Here is a 20,475-nt window from a genome sequence, read left to right on the forward strand (position 1 = left end):
GGCATATGCAAGGAAAATGTACAGAAGTTTCTGTGACTGTATATTCAAAGAAGTACAAATCCAGCTACTTGTCACATCTTCCACTCTCTGCCACCAGCTCCCCCTCCCCCTCCCCAAAGGCTAGCATGCATTGCCTGCACCTGGTGGCATCCACTCACACCTGACTGGATCAGACTCTGCGAAGTGAACGTCCCCTCGATCTCTTGAGGGTATGTTCCATGTCACTCCGTGGGACGTACAGCTGACCAGACTTGCATGGGAGCTCACCGTGAGGGCACCAGCTTGAAGCAGAGTTTGATACTTTGACTGGGAGTCCCAAGTACTAAACTCTGCTCCACCACGAAACCCACTGAGTGATTTCGGTCCAGTCACACCAGCTCAGAGAATTGTTGGGAGGATCAAGTGCGAAGGGGGCAGAACATCTGAGGTTGGAGGAAGAGCGGGTACAATTGTCAAGAATAAGAAGATGAACTGGTTAACAATACTCTGGCTGTTCTTTTCCCCGAGCAAAGTTGGGAAAAGACAAACTTGAAATGAAGATATAATACTAGTATTATAATTCCATTGAGTCTAAAGCAATCAACAGCTCCCAAAAAGAAACAGCCTCATGTCTGTTATATTATTTGTTACTAGACATGACTATGGTTAAAATGGTAGCCTGGGTACAGCCTTGTGGACTTAGGGAAATATTTGAACTGGATCTTGTACAAGTCATGCTGTGGCCAGTTTTAAGGACCAGGTCAATATATCTTCTCAATGCCCAACTACACTGCAGCCAAAAGCCACCAATGAAGCATGGCAGCCTTCAGATAATTAAAAGGGGCTGTGCAAATCAGGATGCCGTGTGTGCCCATTTGCTCATCCTCTTGAGTGTACAAACATCTGTGCATTGTCGGAGATGCCAGCTGAGACACTCGCACGGTAGTGGATACCAGCAGAACTAATGCTAGCCTCTGCAAAGACTACATTTCCATAAGCAGCAGCTTCAGTGAGTTTGGAAGAAAGCCAAAGGCGCATTGTTCCACTCAGGGTGATACCGACATAATGGGGATCAATGCCTTGTTGCAGTGAAATAGACTGAAGATATAGGCATGGATTGTAGAGGAAACCCCTATCGCCAATCTGCTCGAGTCCTGCATCAGCCTAGCCATGGCCACCAGTGCCGTAGCAGCAGCAAAGCAAGGGCTGTCCATGGAACCTTCTGTTATGCCAAGAGTCGACTGAGGGCAGAATTTGGGAAGTGCCCCAAACTATCATTTTAAACTATTATTCTAAAAGGGTCTCTTTAGAAGCACTGCTTTTTAGCTCCTCAAAGGATTATACATTCATCAGCAGGCCATTCTTTTATTGGAAGGAAACCATGGTGTTGGGTGCTGGGTGATGGAATGCAAGTACCACAAAACATGGACACTTTGTGTGAATGCAGGTGTGCAAAAAAATGGTTGCCTTTTGCTTTTTGTACAAAGAATGCAGGTTTTGTAGCCTTTCGAAGACTTCAGTGAACTGCAATATATACACGATATTCTCAAATAAGGCAGGGTTAGGAAAGCTTGTATACATACACACAAGAATACATGTGGGGCAGGTTCTGGAGAGTGATCCAAGACAGCAGGATACTGCAGTACCAAGCAATGACTGTCAGTGAACGATTCCTATATAGACCTAATCTATGATGTCACAGCCATAAATACAAGAGAGAAAGAGGGAGGGAGGGAGTTGCTCTTCCAGGTGATGAATGTAGCACTGCCACTATCACCAATGCATCCTAGATTCAGGAAACGAAAAGTGCAAAACCCTACTACGCACATTAATTTCTGAGCAAGTCCATACTGGGATGAAAACTTGGTCACTCATATATATTTATCCCAACCTATAGAAAAAATAAAGAGCTTTGCAAAGACTAGACCAATCTAATTAGTTTCTTTTCTTGTCTTTTGTTAGGTAAAGACTCGTCTAATGATCATGACACCAGTGCAATCCGGTCATTCATACATCATAATCTATGTGCCAATGGCCTAGAGTTCTTGTGGTCATGAAAAGATCTTTGGTAGACATGTCAAACAAAGGTGTTTAATTGCTTCTTCCCCCTCTCAAAGTCCATCTTTAGTTATTTCAAGAAGGTCACCAATGAAGCAAGGCTAACTCAAGACACGGGGAATTTTCTCTCTTCTTAAATACCCAGTTCAAAGTATAATGGGCAGGGGAGTCCCAACAAGTCATTTTCCTTTATTTCTCTACACAGTTTCCAGTGAAATAAATGGGATTAAACCATCCCCCTGGCACCTCTGTATTAAAGTTGCAAAATATGAGCAAGTGGAAGACTATCCATCCACTTCAGTTCCTTACAGTGGAGCAGGATATTCCACATTCACATTTCCTAATCCATAATCCAGGTGCTGGTTGATCACAAGCCAAGAGAAAGAAAAAAGAAGGACCATCATTCCAAGAAAAAGAAAGCAAACCCATAAGCTACTTATTCATGCAACTGCTTCTTACTTTCACCTTGCACTCCAGTCATAACAAAGATAGGACAACCTTGCCTGGAGAAGCACCAGCATTCATCCAAAATCCATACGCCTAGAAGGGCTCATTGACTTCCACAGACACTGAAGCATATTGATTTAAATATCTGGAGATGCAAAATGCTCCATCAAGGGTATTTGCATTCTAGAAGGGAGGGTTGCCAGGCCAGTGCCAGATGCTTTGTGTTGCAGTTGGTGTGGACTGAAATGTTGCAGACAGAGGGCTCTTACTCTTGGCCACTCAAGTCATCGACTATTCTAAGTCGCCATGCTGGTAGTCACCAGAGGGCCACACTGCATGACGACAAGCGCCAGTGTGTTATCTTATGGGCTTCAGACTATGCTGTAGGTCGCTGTAGGCCATGCTTGCTTCTTGAATTTCAAGAGCTGCACTTGCTCCAATTTCAACCCTGTGGCTTAAATGAGAATATGCTCTGATAGGGGTGGACAAGCATTTGGATGCCACATTCCCCTTGGATTAGAAAAATGCTGCCTGCTGCCTCCTGATCAATCAAACAGCCTCACTGTGCTACAACAGGGGTGATAAGAGGAGGCCCTGCACATGGGAGATTCTTCCTCCATCTGCTCTCCTACGACCCGAATGGGCTCTGAATGCAACGCCAGGATGAAGTTTAGACATCTGGACAAAAGGTGGGCATGGGAGATACGGAAAGGAAACACAGCAATTGCTTACACAGACCGGAAGAAGCCGTCTACACACAGCAGTGCAAGCCGAATTATATTACATGAAAGAGCACGAGTGCACTGAGTGCCACACCAGGTCAACACTGGCACATCATCTTGAACAAAACAGTGGCCATGGTTGCAGTTTTACTTATCTAGCTTGCTCTCTCTATATATACTGTATATTTATAGGTATGTATAGAGCTAACAGCATGCATTTTTCTCCAAAGGAACTGTACAGAGCCCAGGGAATCTCTGTTTCCTCGGCGGTTCTTGGGGTTAATTTTTCAAATTATTTTTTTCGGGCTAGGAGAGCCATGCCCACAATCACAGCTATGGCAGCCACCGCTGCCCCTCCTATGATGAGCAGGGGCTTCATGTTCTCAAAGATGCTGCTGCCAGGGGACTCCTCGGCACTGTTCCCTTTGTGCTCCGAGTCAGCCGAGGGCACGGCGGCCTCAGGACCCTCCGTGGCGGCCGCTGCGGGGCTCGGCTTTATGTTGCTGTGGTCGTTCAGCATGGCCGCCTCGCTCGCTGCTGTGGCCGCCTTTTTGGCCGGGGTGGTGGCAGCAGCAGGCGGCAGCTGCTCCTTAGCGGGGGTGTCTTTTTTGTCAGCCGCTGTGGCAGGCCCAGAGTTAGGCTTCTCCAGCTTGCCCGAGCCGGTGGTCTTGGCCTCGGGCTTGTTTCCACTTCGGCCGCTTCCTTTGGACTCCATGCTGCTCACGGCTGCGACAGATGCCAGCAACTCCTGCCCGCAGGTGAAACCAAGCCGGGGGTGGTGAAGCAGGCAGAAAGCTCTTCGGCGGGGCCTTCACAGGCCAGTGCCCCACTGGCTTGGCTCGGTGCAGCTGTTCTGTCTCAAGCAATATTCCACCTGGACATGTTCCAGAACCTGCGAGAAGGAACAGAAATAAACATGTTCTGATGCTAGTGGACAAAGCCCTGAACCACTTGGGACCAGGACACCTGAGGCGGCACCTTCTCCATTCCCGACCTGCCTAGTCACCAAGGGCATCGGGGACATTCTCCCAGTGGCTGCACCAGGAACCCAAGGCCCAACTGGAATCCTCCAGAAGAACCTTCAGTGTGGCAGCCTCATTCCTGCAGAATTCCCTGTCTCTGGGTTCAACCTTGTTCTAATGCCACCTTGTTTTTAATGCACTGTGTTTATTATTGTGTCTGTTTGAACTGTTTACTGTTCCAGAATCTGCCCAAGTATGGAACAGTATGCAAATGTTGTAAATAAATCAATGAAGGTCATGATAACCATCTGCATCTTTCCATATCTGGGGAGCACCTTTAGCACAAACATGCATTTGAGGACCCCATCTATCTATCTATCTATCTATCTATCTATCTATCTATCTATCTATTAGTATAGCAATTGTGCTGCAGTTGCGGTCCAGCCTAGATCAGGCTGCATTGCTGTTGTGGATCTAGATGTACCAACTACTGGTTGATGTTTGAGAGTGCCAGTTGCAACGAGAGATGCTCTATTTGGTAACTTCCAAGAAAATATAGTTCCAAGTTGCTGCTAGTACCACTATTAGTAATACTGAATCATGCTATCAAGTCGGACTAGGACTTTACCAAGCGAACTCTGCTTTGAAAAGTGCCGTGCAAGCAAAAGTCTCCAAGAAAGGGAGGAAATAAGAAGCAGGACCAAGAGAAGGGCACCTGACAGTAAGTTGCTGTCATGCCAGTTGCTCCACGGAGAACAAACACAACAACAGAGTCGGGTCTTTGGGCAAATTTCTCTCACCTGCCTCAAGCCCTCACCCAAAAATGGGCCTCAATCCCCTGTGTTACATTGTCTGTAACCCTGGCCCTGCTGCAAATATAATATTAGACAAGCCTGGCAGGTTCAAAACTGTAATTGAAGTTTTTCAGATGTTTATTACTACCATACATATGAGATTGACATATGCATACTCCTTGAACTAGAGCATGGAACTAATAGTGACAATGAAATTGGCAGGCCCCCAACAGCCTCCACAGGAGAGGGCTGAAATCTGTGGAAAGAGATGGGCAGCTATCTGGATATCGGCTGCCATTCTTTGGGCTGCTAAAATTATTAGTGTATCAACAGTTTTCAGTCGCTTTGGATTTTCCCTTGGATTTAAACAATGGCAACACCCAACATGGCTCTCCACTAATTTAGTCCCAAAGCAGTGGGCACTATCTGCACAATGAAATCAGCAGGGATACAACTGCCCATTGGATACTGCCAAGGCAAGCTATCGCCTTTAAATTTTTACAAGTATTCTGCTAAAATATCTAGATAGCATTTAAAGGTGTAAGCATATACATGTTTAGACAGTTAAAAGTCCTATATGCTAAGGTTTGTACCCTAAACTACATGGAGTGTCTTGATTCCCCCCCCCCCCCCGAAATATTTCAAATCTAATTCTGGCACTATATTTTATTTGCTTTTTGTTATTTACTAAGTGCAAAAAAAAATGAAGGTGCTAATTTAGATCTCTCTAGGGCAGGAGTGAAAACCTCGTGGCCTTCCAGATGCTTTCTCCTACAATTCCCATCAGCCCCAGCAGGAATAGCCCTAGTCAATTCTTCCCATGTGTAGGGAATACTGCGCTGCCTGGAGCAATGCCTCACTCAGTACAGGAGGTCTCCCAATGCATTCTCCAGTGTGCATTCTTAGATTTGCAACCCATTTTAGCAGCTCTTGATCCTGGAAGTCTACAAGATTTGTAGTCTACAGGATTCATGCGCTCCCCATGTGCACAAATGGATAAAATTGGCTTATTTCCATGGCACATGCAAAGCAACTTCCAAACGTCATTGAGATGATGGAATTGAGCATCTAACTTTGGCAAGAGTATACAGAGCTCAGGGTTAAGAAGGTTACATGGTAAGCATTTCCTCAGCCTCCACGCTAGTTCCAGTGCTGGCCATGCAAAGCTCTCAGCAAGGAGGCATGGCCAAAGACTTTTGCTGCCTGCAGTGCAAGTCAAATAGCTCCCACCCCTCCCTCCCATGCACTGAAGCTGACAGGCCTAGTGGCGGAATCTTACTTCCTCACAGCATCTCCCCACACACCTGAGCCAGCATGCAAGCTTAGTAGGCTTAACCACCTCCTTTCACAGCTCACCACACTGTCTGGCCCATATTGCTGCCTGCTCAGAGCCACACTACCATTGAAGAGGTGCTGACACCAACGCGGGATGAATGCGCAGGTTGGCCATGTGCTGAGAGAAAGCGTGAAGGAGGCAGCCAGCCAGTCCAAGCCAGCACTCTCCTACTGGGCAACACGAGAGCAGCTGGGGGGCTCAGGAGGAGCGGCTGGGTGTGGGGGCAGAGAACTGCCACCCCTGCACCTCGGGGCAAGCTCCTCCATTCTGCCTGATGGCAGGGCTGGTCTTGCTGGACAGTGTTCATTCCCCTGACTTAAAACGTCTCTGTTTAGAATTTCTCAGATGTATTTATTTATTACTCTGAAGCTCGCTGCTTTCTGAACGAGTCAAACCCAAAGGAAGGTGCTGCCTTTTGGGAAGGCCAGGATAGCCATCGGCATTCTAACTCCCCCCAAAATGTATCTGTTGAAAGCACCAGCTGGAATTCTTCAAAGACTACTGGGTAAAATATCTAGCTTCCATCCAGGCATTTCTTCTGTTCTTCAAAAAGAGTGCCTATGAAAGATCAATTAACACGAGTTAATTGTGCTGGAGGGTGTCTGGAGAACGCATTGTCTCACACATTTTAAAATATGTATTTGGATCTCTGGGATTGTAGGGAAGAAATGTAGGCTATACAGAAAGGTTGACTGCTGTGGGAAATGAATGTTGTTAGTGGTGAAGTCGTGTCCGACCCATCGCGACCCCATGGACAACATTCCTCCAGGCCTTCCTGTCCTCCACCATCCCCCAGAGTCCACTCAAGCTCACACCAACTGCTTCAGTGACTCCATCTAGCCACCTCATTCTCTGCCGTCCCCTTCTTCTTTTGCCATCTATTGTTCCCAGCATTAGGCTCTTCTCCACGGAGTCCTTCCTTCTCATTAGGTGGCCAAAGTATTTGAGTTTCATCTTCAGGATCTGGCCTTCTAAGGAGCAGTCAGGGTTGATCTCCCCTAGGACTGACTGGTTGGATCGCCTTGCTGTCCAAGGGACTCGCAGGAGTCTCCGCCAGCACCACAATTCAAAGGCCTCAATTCTTCGGCGCTCAGCCTTCCTTATGGTCCAGCTTTCACAGCCATACATTGCAACTGGGAAAACCATAGCCTTGACTATACGCACTTTTTTTGGCAGGGTGATGTCTCTGCTTTTTAGTATGCTGTCTAGATTTGCCATAGCTTTCCTCCTCAGGAGCAAGCGTCTTTTAATTTCTTGGCTGCAGTCCCCATCTGCGGTGATCTTGGGAGCCCAGAAAAATAAAATCTGTCACTACCTCCATTTCTTCCCCATCTATTTGCCAGGAAGTGAGAGGACTAGATGCCATGATCTTAGTTTTCTTAATGTTTAGTTGGGAAATGAATAGGAGCCCAGTAAGCAGCTAGTTCTTCTACAGAAGATCAGTCAGGGCAAAGCTAACATGCCACAACATGAAACAAGAAGCAGCTCTCAGAAGGATCTCTTGACCAGATAAGTGCAGGATTTTCAGAGTCCTGTGCAGAGCTTTTGTGCCAGCAAAGTTACACATAGGTCCATTAAGACATCCTGCTAAAAATGGGAATCTCCTGATAGTCCTCCCCCACCACCATCTTTTGATGTTCTTTCATTCTGAGATGAAACCAGTAGAGAAAAAGTTGTTTATTTATTCTTGCCATCCACAGTGATTTATCTGACAGCAAAATGTCAATTCCATGTTTATCTAAATTCTCTCTAGATAAGGAAGGACACAAGAATAAAACCAGCTCTGCTCTTTGTTAACTATGCCAAACCAAGGCTGGATTGTCAAAGGACCCCCATTTTAGCCATCTCACAATGCATGACTACAACTAAACATTTTTCCAACCCTTGGCAGGTGTGTGAAGATCTATGCCTACTGCCCAGATCTTTTAATTTTTGACCAGAGGTGATGGCTACAACCGCAGAACCTGCGTCTGTTCTTCAAAAGACATTTGAAGCTGTTTGACACTCTTACTAGCTCTTAAAAGGGAGGCGGGAGGGCAGGCAGTCTTGTGTCCCCACCACGCAGCAAGTCGCACATGGACAGTTTTCCTCTCCTCCCACTACACATATGGTCCGTGCTCAGCCAGAAGTACAAATAAGGATGCAACCCTATATATGCTTAGATAGCACATGTCCTACAGCTCCCAGCATGCCCCCTGCAGGCAGGGCTGGCTGCAGCCTGCCGGAAGTGGCAGGACTTATCTTCTGTCCAAACATCCAGGAGGTTGCAGCCTAAGCTTTCTCTCACAGCCCCTGCTTTTTCCCAGTGATCTGCATTCATGGCCCTCTCCTAGCTACAGACTGGTCTTTAAATGGCTGCATGGGCTCTGCAATCCACTCAGAAGTTCAGAAGGACCTGTTACAATAGTGTGGAGGTTTTCAGACTGTGGCCCCTGCTGAGCTTTCAGTGGTTCCGGACAGCTGGAGCGCCAACAGCTGTATTGGTGTGTTGGCATTTGCTTCTTTTTTAAAGCCTGGTTGAGAAGCTGCAGTTTCGAGTGAGCATGATAAGGGGAGGCTACTCAATCGTTCCAGAGTCTGCTCCTCCAGCTGAGAGCTGCATGGTGAAAAAAGCAACTGAAAAGAGCAATTTTGAGCAGAAAACCAGCTGGTAGGAGAAGGGTTAAATGGCCCTCTTTCCTCTTTTTCTGCTCAGATTTGCAAGGTCCTAACTCCACACAGCATTCAATACACACAACCCTCTTGGGGCTCCTTACACACCTTTGTGTGTAATACCTACTTTGCCCTGTAGAACACAATGAAAACAGAAAAATGCTGAAGATTCAACTGGTTTCTTTCCACCAGGTAACTTTTAAGCCATAGGGCAGTTTGTTTCTTCAGCAGCACAAATGGCTGCCCCTTAAACATTACAGATAATCCCCCTTTGATAATAAGTATCAAAAACAAAGAAACAGTCCCCCGGTATGCTAAACAATGCTTGGATTCCTCAGAAAATGTGGCATTCCCACAACAAAAAAGGAAAGTCTAGGGAAAATGTGCATTTTAAACAGCATGCTACAAAATGCCAATTTGCAGCCCTCCTTCCCATTTGTGTAAGAGAATTGCGTTTTCATTTATACAGGGGTTGAATCTGCTGTGTTTATTTATTTAATCCATTTTTATACCACCCAAATATTTAGAAATAAAAATGCCATGTCTAGACTAGAGAGGATCTTTTATGTAACACACAAAACTAAGTTTCAGCCGATCCGGGCTTAAAAACATTGCATAAACACTAGCAGGAGGACCCCACTTGTGGAAATTACTTCCAGCAGAGATCTGCCAAGCTTCTTCTCTCTTTTGATTTAGATGCCAATTGAAAACATTCCTGTTTCGTAGCGATCTTGGTGAGTTGTGATGGTTTTATAATGATTTTTACATTGGTTTTATTGCTGCTACTGCCATGTTTAAAAATTTTAACTGCCAGACTATTTTATTTGGCGTGTTTGTTTTAAATAGTTTTATTATCATTTGAATGTTTGATTTTATCACCGTTTTTACTGTTTTATATTTTATTGTTTGATTATGTTTTGTTTAGATTCAATTGTTTTATCTGCTCCTGTATAATGTAAGCTGCCCAGAGAGGCTTATGGCTAAGGGGTGCAGCACACAAGTGTTAATAATAACAACAACAACAATAATACCAAAGAGCAACCGCTCAGATAAATCTAGCACAACTTAATGCACCACTAATACACATCAGGTCTGTCTACACGTGCAGCTGCACACACTCCCATCAAATATCAAGGCTCCAGTGATGTTTACATGTCTGGCTGAACCAGGCAGACTCGGAGAAATCCACAAAGAGAGCAACGAACGGCACGTGCATATCGCAGACCAAGCAACGGCGATCATTTGGAAATGACAGGCTATGAGCCGTGTTGCTTATCCCCTGACTTGGTTCTGCTTTTTTATGGAATCGTGTTGCAATTTTATCTAAGCAAGCAGGAAGGCACAGTTTCCCTGGCCTGCTTTTGGGTAACTTCCACACTTCAGCTTGGGCTCTGATTGGCTTCATCTTTTGCAGCATGCCCGGTTTCCATGCACCACCCTGTCCCTCCCTCCCCTCCCCTCCCCTCCCCTCCCCATCCTTTGCTTCCTAATCTGGGGGAAAAGCGAAGTTGGCATTTAGAAATGTAATCCCCACACACACGTCCGCTTGTAGAACTGGCCCCTCTCCTTGCTCTTCTTGCTCTCTCGGATCTGCCTCACAACCCATGTGTCTTTCTCTCCGAGTTCTCTGCCTCAGTTTCCTGCACGGATGAGAGAACAGGCAAGCAGGGCTGGGAGAGCAGCCCCCTCGTTCCACCCTCACTTCTGCTTCGTTAGCAGTCCTCCCTGCCGTTCTCCCCTGCCAAACTACCAGCTCCCGCTGCGTGTGCGCAAACAGGAGGAAACAGGCTGAGCAAAGCCTATAATTAAATGGGAGAAAGAGGCCCACGGACACACGGCCTTTGGAGGGAGGAGGCGTGACTCTTCCTCGGCGCTGCAGCTTCTCCTAGTCTGGTGCAGCAGAAATGAGGGTGCTTGCAGGGATAATCTCTAGAACAACAAACCAGAAAGCCAACAGGTGCAAGAGACACACTAGGAGCAATGCTAAATCCATCCGGATTTATTTATTTGTTGATCAACTGAACATTAGGGGGAGGGGAAGGTTCCTATTTGGAAGAAAACTGTTGGTGCTTCAACTGGGGTAGAGGCAATATGGAGCCACTAAGAAACAAGACGTGCTCAGCCTGCAGACGGGGCCACAGAATGCTGAGTATCAGTTGGAGAAGAAAGAAAACGCAGCGATGGGGGAGAGCGCTGACCTACTGAGCCCTTTACGTCCTTCCCCAACCTGGTGTCATCCAGAAGCACTGGACTACAATGCCTAGCAGCCCCCAGCTAGCATAGGGGTAGGAATTGTGGATGGGGAAGGCTGGCTTGCAGCCTTCTGGAGGAAAGCATGGCTGGGACCCTGAACAGGAGCACGACCACCATCATGTGAAAATATGCTAGTGTTTTGCTGCACACTCCACTTTTGTTGTCTGTCTTTAGCGTTTCCATGTTTGGTTTTGTTTGTTCCATTTTTTTCCATGTCCGTTCCCTCTGTACTCCTTTGTTATTTGCATGTTCTGCATAGCCAAAGTCCTCTCCCCATCCGGCCTCTCAGAGATACATCTTTTCCTCCAGAAGATTAGAAATTAAGCATATTCCTTTATTTTTCCCCCCTTCCTTGCCTGAGCTGCTGAAAAATATCTACCCTGCACCAGGCGAATGAGTCACCCTCGTTCTTTTCTAAAGCATCGTAATTATAAAGGGCCTCTTCTCTTCTCCTACAACAACCGCCCTCCATCTCCAAGGCCCATTATTCCTTCCTGGGTTAGAAACAGAGGCAGGCATTCATTGCACTGCACAACCACCTACGGACTCTTGCGGGAAGGTGGGGGGGGGGCGTTATCCAGGCATCTAGGTAGCATCCAAGTTGTTTAGAATTTTGGAGCACACCCCCCCCCCCCCCCCCCCCCCAGAGCCATTTACTGTTTTGGGCTGATATCCCACAATCAGAAGCCTGCCCTTAGCATCCTAGTAGTCCAGAAGGAAAGGCGTGCCAGCCCTTACAGTAGGAGTCTGCAAGGAGTAAGAGCGGCTAAGAAGACTAACCAGGGCTTCCTGGTAGATGTACGCAGACATTTAAGATCGCACCACCCTTTCCGCGTTTGCTGCTGGAAACCTCATTCTAACTCTGGCGTAGATGCAGCCATCTCCTCTGCTGCAAAAAGGGTACAGCTGCTCAAAAATAACCCAACGTCAGGGACAGAGTCATCCTTTTTGAGTTATGTTAATTGCTTTTCAGACTGGGGAGGGTGGGAGGTAGGAGCTGTTGCTGACAGTTCTAGGAGACTATTTTTACAACATTCATCTATGGAGTTGCTATAAGGAATAAGAGAGAGAAAGAGAGACCAAACCTTCCTTCCACAATACACAGCAAAATAATTACACTAGGATGCTATTAATTAAAAGAGAGTACTCAGGGAAGCTGTGGAAGAGCCACTCCTTCCTACAAGGACACTGAGAAGACGATGGCGTGCCTCAAGCCGTAGGGCACTTCCGTATAAACAGGTGCAGGGTGATTGATGCTCCAACTCAGAGAGCACATCGCCTGCAAATCTCACTTCAGTTTTGCAAAGGAGCCTATCTGTTGATATATCCTTAGAAGGGGCTGCCAGCATGCAGCACTCCAGACATTTTGGCCCACAGTTCCCATCACTACTCCCCATTGGCTATACTGGCTTGGGTGGGTGGGACTTGTAGTCCAAGTTGCCCACTCCTGCTCTATACTGACAAAGGCCATGCTGCAGGCCTAGACTGTGGAAAAGTCAAGTTCAAGCTCAGCACAGCTAAGTTCAAGTCAAGACTCTGGTTCTGTTTTAAAATTCTGCTTTTCAAAATTAGGCCTAGAGCGACTCAGGCCCACGCAAGGGTCCTGTGAGTCCAAAAGAGCGATGAGGTAAAGTGGAGAGAAACGTGGGAGGGGGCTCTGGGGAAGGGGGGAGCAGCCCCAGGGGAAGGGGAGCTCCCCAGCCAGGGAAGGGGCTCGATTGCCCAGCCAAGTGCAAATTTCCGAGGAAGTCCAAGACTGTTGATTTAACTTCAAGGTAGGGGTGGTATTAAACACCAGAAAGATCTCAGGCTCAGGCCCACAGGACAAAAAAGGGATACAAATTTGCATATACTACTTCATGTACCCTCTAAATACTGTCTGCTCTACCAAGGATATCCCTATTTGTAAAAAGGAGTGGATGGACTAACAGGGGAAGGCTCTTTATTTCTGGGGGCTGGGGGAAAATTCAGACAGGAAGATTTGGGCGGGATAGCAAGAGGGGAGACCACATGGGCAAAAAGCCCGCTGATCGGGGGGTTCCAGGGCAACAAAGGTCAGCAGGCTCCATGCCTTTATTCCAGCAAGTGGCCCTGCACAGCAAGGCAGAGGGGCAGTGCCCCCCCCGCCCCCCCGAGATGCGAGGCTCCCAGGGAAAGATCCACAGTCCCAGCCCCAGCGGGCTGCCTTCTAGCAGTGCCTCTCCTGCAAAAGAGGCCACTCCACAAAAGTGGGAGAGGGGACTGCTAAAAAAGGAAGTTGAGAGGGACAGGGGCTCTCCAGGGCCACCTCCCCACAGGTGCCTCGTTCCCATGAAAGAGCCCTTGGAGCAAGAGGGCCACCCACCCAAAGCCTCCTCCCAGGTGGCCTTCGGTACGGGGGGGCCCCCCTGGGGAGGCACACCTAGGGCTCTCTCAGTGCAGCCTCTGCTGCAGCAGGGAGCAGCCCGTGTCACGCGTCCGATTCCCTCCTGCACGGACCTTCTTCAGAGGGCGCGAACGGGCAGGCCCTGGAAGGCTGGACCGACTATTCTGCCACGTTGCTGCACTGGCTACAGCAGGGCTACTGGGGCAGCTGGCCCCCCTGTGCCTCATGCTGAGAGGTGCAGGGCGGTGGCAGAATCAGCAGAGGACCCAGGGCCTCACTGGCGGTAGGGCACGCAGAGCCACGGGATCCACGTCCCATCCACTCTCCATCCTCATGGGAAGGCTGGTCCTGCTCAGGTTTGACACACACACTTCCTATTTTCATTGATTGTGTTAGAAGGACCCACATGTCCCACCACCCCACAGAAATTAATAGCCATTATACACAAGATGGCACAGGAAGATTCAACAGGCAGTGTTGCTCAGCTCACATTGTCAGGGCCAGGGAAGTTCTAGACTTCCGAAGGCCACCTCCTCCCCTCCATCCTGGCCAAGAAGCATCTAGGGATGCCTTGGCAGAGAACAAGGGATGGCAAGTGGCTTTAGAGTTCAGGACGTCTTCAGAAGAGAAGGCAAGATGGGCCAGTGCCCTTCATGTCAGCATTGAGGACCAGAATTCAACGAGGGGAGAAGGAAGAGATCCATACTGGGGAATCCTCTGGAGTTTTCCCTCCAGAACAGAAGTGCTGCTGACTTCCAAACCAATTGCAGAAAGCTGCGGACTGTGAGAAACTAACAGGAACTCAGTGCAGCTGCTACCTATGACTTTTATTCATGGGCACACGAAAGGCCCATTTCCCACGTTCTCTACTGATTTTGTGGAACAAAGTCAAGTGTCCACTTTCTTCTTCTGAAAGGGACCCCTCCCCTTGCCCCAGGTGGATGCTGACCAGACTGGCTCTAAAAAGCCTGGCTTGGGGGCTTCCACTCAGGAGAAACAAGGAACAGTTTGTCAGCCCCCTCCTCTCCAAGGCCGTTCTAGCTGGAACTCGAGGCACTGCGGCTCTGCTCCAAAAGGGCCATCTGCTTGCCCCAGCCTTGCTTGTTTGCATCTCTGAAGTTGCGTGCATTCCTAGAAAAGGAGGACTGTCCTTTGGTCCCAGTTCTTCCCCAGTCGCCTCCCCATAGGTCATGTTGTGACAGAGACCCCAGCATTGGGCCTGCTCCGTTAATGCACGGCTCTCTCTTGGCCCCAGCCCTGCTCTGTGGGAACCAACTTACCTGAACGAGCGTCTCCTCCCCGACCTATATTCCTCAAGCAAAGGCCTTCTCTAGGTGTCCCCGCTGAATAAGGCAAGGCAGCTGGCTGCAAGAGAGGCCGGTCCCCGGGGCGGCACCACATCTGATGCTTGCAAATTGGAATTTCCGACAACAGGCAAAAGCCCTGTTATTTTCCCCATACATTTTAGGGACTATTTTAGTGCCCTTTTGCTGCCTCTTCTTTGCTGCTAGTTTTAATTGCCTTTTACCAAGGTCGTTTTACTGTTTTTATTTTAGGCTTAATTTTATCTTAGATATTTTTTTAAATTTTATTTATCTTTATTAATGTGCACCCCACACAAGGAACTGTAGTAATTGAGTGATTTTTAAAAGGGCTATACGTCATACCTGTCACTGGAAGGGAAAAGCCTCAACATTCAAGCAAATGAAAGAATTATCAATGCTCTTTTTTCTGCAAGAGGACTAGAAACATAAATAACCAGTTTTATACACTTGCAGGTTTGAGCCCTCAATCTGTAAGAAAGTTCTGATCTTGCATGGATGCCCATTACAGCCTTAGGAATGTTGCTCAAGAGCCAAATTTGATCTAGGAAGAGCCTATTACAAATTTCACTGGCAGCTTTAAGCAAATTCACATTTCTCATGTCTGCACAGAAACTGGACAGTATCTGCAAGTTACTTTTCTGGCAAGATGACTCGCAGCATAATTCCCTGTGTGAACAGCCTGTGTGCATGCTTTATCCCCCAACTGTCGTGCCAGCTTAAAGAGATACATGAAGTTTTGTGGCCACATGGTCTCTGCTCAGTTTGCATTTTTGGCCTATGCTGGAAATACCTCCTGCCTAGGAATTCAGCCAAACATGCAGCAGTCTTCAGGACCACACAGTCATTATACTGTAGACAGTGAAATATCTTTGCAAACCATCCTTGCCTAGCCAGCAGGTACTCATGAGACACAGCAAGCAATGCTGACCCAATTTTTTTCTGAGATGCTTATGACTTTCCCTCTCAACTCACTAGCCGACACTACTTTCTCCAACTACAGCTCTCACTTGAATTGCAACACAACCCAGAGTCAAGTGCTAGCAATTGCTTTTACAAGCCACTTCACTTCTGAGATGGAGACACCCTGAAAAGATTTTCCCATTCCTGTTGATAACACTGCTACATATGCTCAGTATGTAGAAGGGAAGCCTTGCATCATGTGAAGCCTAGTCCTATAGGGTCAGGGCAAAAGGTTGCCTTCCTTCCATGTAGCAATCAGGCTGGGTTCACACATCCAAGTGGTAAAGCTTTAGATCACATTTTTCCCAGGAAGGACAATGCACCTCCACCCCTGCCTGCAGCCTGTAGTGGTACAATCCAGGAGACTTTGCCAGCTGCTTTTACTGATTGTGCAAACTAGCACTTCGTTCCATCTGGGGAGGATTGGAAGCGATCAGACATTACTCCATGGCCTTCCCAAATTATTTGTACTGGCCACTTTAGACTGATTCATCACAGATTACTGACAAGATGAGGCTTAGCCATATAAGAGCCATGAAGAACTAACAGAAACAACTCATTAGATCCAATTGCTGGAAGCAGATTCAGGGCAGCCACCCTGCAGGGCCCACAACCAACACCCACCCTGGCTTTCTCCAGCAAACTTCCGCATGACTTTGAGAGCTGTCACTTTCATTTACCCAGGGCCCCTGCCAAGAGAGCTGATGGCTGCAATGCCAGACAGGCAGTGCAGCTACTATGAGCTTTGATCCAAGCTTTTAAGGAGCTATTCGTGGTACTGAATTCCCCCCTCCCCCAGAATAGGTGCAGCACCATGAATAGCCCCATTCACGCTCATTGGTGTCCCGTCTTTTCATCTCTAAGTTGAGGTTATTAAGACTTAGCTTGCATTAAGAATTGCACTATCCTCTGCACAGCTGCTACGGAGAACCATAGGGATGGCTTTACTCCTGATAGGTTTGAAAAGTTGACACGGATGTTGGTTTACTGTGAATTAGTGTAATAGTTTTATTTACACAAAATATGTGTATATTGCCTTTGGGCCTGAAGAAGTGCCTCCAAACCAGTTTATACTAACAAGTATACATCTAGCTAGATTGAAGCTAAAAGCAATCTTTAAAGCCACTAAAAGGTTGCTGTACCATCCTGCTTGCTACATTATTTTGTGCGCAAGCCATGGCTTGTGCCTGGGCATTTCCTTCTCTTTCTCTGTCAGATATAGTAAGATTCACAGAACCGTAAGGAGAGAACAAAACTCTCGAGTGCCAGGAAGCAGGACGGACAAGAGTGTGAGCTCAGTTGGACTCGTCAGCATTCCTGGTAACGCACAGCTTCTGTTTCCCTCCAACTGAACCCAGAGCTATCCATCGCCTGGACTGCACTGACAGCAATTCTCCTATTTGCTTTGCTGAGGTAGAGCAGAGACTGGACAGGCCCTTGTGAGACCTCCTGAATCTCATAGGCACGGGCCAAAGCTGCTGTGTCACAGCTGAAATCTGAGTAGCCGTTCCGTTGCAGCCAGAGATGACAACTCAGCTAGAGGCAATGACCTTTCCCAAGGAATGGCACACGCTCCCTTGAGAGGACCGTGGGGAGCCCAGGCCACCCCCAGTGCTACCGAAGTGCTCCTCCGGCCCATTTCCCAGTAACGCCAAGAAGGGGTTTAGCGCAGCCTAGAAGCATCTACAGCTTGGAACTGAGGCACTCTCCATGGTGGATTCTTAATAATAACCAACATTAATGAGAATGAGTGAGGGAGAGAGCAAGCAAATGCTCTCTTTCTCCTGCTTCAGCAAACTCTGATTATTCAGAGGCCTGACCAGAGGAAATGGATGCCACTGAGCTCTGAAACTGCCAAGTGGTGGCAGTGGCAGAACGCCAGAAGAGTGGGCGGCAATGAGGAAAGAGTTGCTCATGAACACCCGGCTTCTGCGAAAGGATCATGAATTTTCCATGCCACACCTTCCAAAGGCATCAGGACAAAGTGTTTTCAAAGCACCATCCAGTCCTCACTGGCAGAAAGACATGGAAATGAGAGTGACAAGGAATGGCCTTGATTTTTTGGTGTCTGTGTAAAGCAGAAGATCCCAGAACCCAAACCAGAGGCAGTATCAGGAGGTGGCCCATTAGAGCTGGAGCCTCAAATCTTCCCTAAGGAGCCCTGGATCTCTGGGAGGTCACCTACACCACTGCTCTGATGTCTGTGGGCACTCGCTGGAAAAGGACCCCTGACCATCTCTGCTGCCCTCCCAGGATCTCCCAGGATCAGCTGGCTTTTTGCCCAAATTGGCTTCCCTTGCTTCTGCTCTCCACCCCTACCCCCTTATTTCTCCCTGAAGTTTTCCCCTGATATCAAGCACCCTCCTCTCCCTAGTCCATCCTTCCTTTTTTGCAAAGGAGTTGGGAGTTCCTTAGGAAAGAGGGTCCTTTAAAGACACACAGAGACTTTAGAGTATATGTAAATTAGCATGTGTAATTTGTGCCATTTTTTTGCCAATAGGCCAAAACCCTGGATCATTTGGGTAGCTAGAACTGCCCCGATCCAAGCTGGTGTCAAGGAAAAATAATCTGCTACCATATATCTAATCTAAACCTAGGTAAGTCCACCTTCTTCAGAAATAAGGGTCCCTTATGAGGGAGTTATGACAGGTAGCCCTGCCATTAAAATATTTGACTGAATGTACTAAATGCAGAGGGACTTGGGTACACTTACCTTTTCTGGACTGTGACCTAAGCTGTACTCTAGACCTCTGTGTCGCAACTGTTCTGTGAAGTAGGGGTGTTTTGGAAACAAAAAGGGACACCCACTGAATTCTTTTGGAACTGCAATTAACATTCTGACATATGGAACACTCTTTCAGATAAGGGTCTCTAGCTATCCTATTGGATGGAATTTCAGGTTTTCAGAAATTCTCTGTTTTTAATTACCTTAACTCCCTCTTAAGATCTAGCCACAGGCAAAATTACTTATCTGTTGGGTTCTCAGCATTCTTAGAAAAAGAAACAATACATTAGCCCTTGTCTGAGTGCAGGGGACATGCAAAAGACCGATCAAGGAAGAAATGAACCTGATATTAGAGCTTCTAGCACCACACAGATGCTGTCTAGTTCAACATGCATTTTGCATCCACTAGCAGGTTTAAAGGAAAGATGAACAATCCACCCATGTCCATTTTCCGTCCATTTTCCATCGAGTTTTATAACCTCTATGGCAAATTTGAGAAAAGCCAGGATGCAGTAAGCACCATGAATCATTCTGTTTTCCTTGTAAAATACTGGTATACACATACGCACACACTTTTTCTAGCACAAAGTAGGAGGAGGAGCCAGCCCAAGGATTATCATTTCTGAAAAGGATATTATATTTGACAGAATGTGAGAAACTGGATTCATCAAACAAGTAGCAATGGAATTCCAACTGCAGGATAAATGTCTAATTAAAATTGGGGGAGGGGGCCATTGATGGCATGGCATTAACAAAAGTATCCAGCCAATCTTGAAATGAAACCTCATTGCTAAAGGTGCCTGCTTTTCTCTCGGATACATTTCAGTTTACCAGGGGAAAAAAACAACTTTGAAGAAACACATAACTACTCCTCAGCCATGCTTTTAACATTTTAGCTAAAAGAGACTGTGTTTCTAGGCTGTGGCTGCATGTTACCTTCTTAATCCGTTTCACACAGGATGGATGGTTTTAAAAAGAAAGGAAAAGAAAAGAAAATACCTTAGAGAAAATTCCAGCTGACATTCTCCTGAGCATCCATCTTTATGCAAAACCAATAGATAAATAAATAAATAAATATAACTAGCTGCACAATCACCAAAGCAAAGTGAGGTTCTGCTGTACAGGCCTTAGCTCAGGGGCTTAGTCTCCTGTCTCTGTGAATGCTCACGCCCACCATCTGACCTTCAAGCAAGAAGGAAGGCCATGGATGTGCAAATGAATGCATTCCATCAGTCTTTTCTCTTCCCCTCCCCTCCCCTCTCCTTTCCCTCCCCTCACCTCTCCTTTCCCTCTTTCTCTTTTTCCTACTGTGCTCAGGTAGCATCAGTTGCCAGAATGAGGCCAAGTGTGCCAGGCCAGGCCAGGACTTCTGTCCCGCTCGAAACATTTTTGTCCTAGTAGCGCAGTGACCTCTCTGGTCAGAGATGCGCACACACCTTTCTCAGCGCCCGCCACAGCTCGCCCTCGGTTCACCTGCGTGCAAGAACATGCCCCCCAAAAAGCCCCTTCCTCCGTGCCCGCCCGTCTGCCCGCCCCCCCCCCAGCCCCCCTATCTTCCTCCCACTGGGAATGCATGTGCAAGAAACCCGACCAGAAGAGCAAGCAACCGCGTACCTTCACACCCACCTTTGGCTCCTGATGTCACACCTTGGAAGCTGGCTGTTCCGCAGAGAGGTGGAACGGATGGAGAGAAGGAGCGCGCGGGGGGCGGGCGCGCGGTCGGGCGAGATACCCTGGAGTTTCCCACAATGCCTCGCTGCAGACCGCATGAAGCGGAGGAGCGGGAGGGGCGGGGCAGTGGGCGGGGCCGGGCCGAGCGAGCCGAGCCGAGCCGGCAGCCGGAGTGGCTGCGGAGAGCCCCCTCGGCGCGCGGAGATCCAGGGGAGGGGAGTGGGGG

The 20,475-nt window shown here is 47.7% G+C and overlaps 1 protein-coding gene across 1 annotated transcript; it reads right to left on the minus strand.

The window, feature by feature from the left end:
• Positions 1–1,860: 1,860 nt before the first annotated feature.
• Positions 1,861–20,233, minus strand: CEND1 (cell cycle exit and neuronal differentiation 1). The gene is made up of 2 exons (XM_044425874.1): positions 20,205–20,233; positions 1,861–4,098 (listed from the first exon to the last, which is right to left on the minus strand). Exon 2 carries the CDS (start codon positions 3,919–3,921, stop codon positions 3,499–3,501), a length of 423 nt encoding a protein of 140 aa, XP_044281809.1. The 5' UTR covers positions 3,922–4,098; positions 20,205–20,233; the 3' UTR covers positions 1,861–3,498.
• Positions 20,234–20,475: the final 242 nt, after the last annotated feature.

This window comes from Varanus komodoensis, unplaced genomic scaffold (genome assembly GCF_004798865.1).
Source record: "Varanus komodoensis strain SLA01 unplaced genomic scaffold, ASM479886v1 scaffold16, whole genome shotgun sequence".
Classification (NCBI taxonomy): domain Eukaryota; kingdom Metazoa; phylum Chordata; class Lepidosauria; order Squamata; family Varanidae; genus Varanus; species Varanus komodoensis.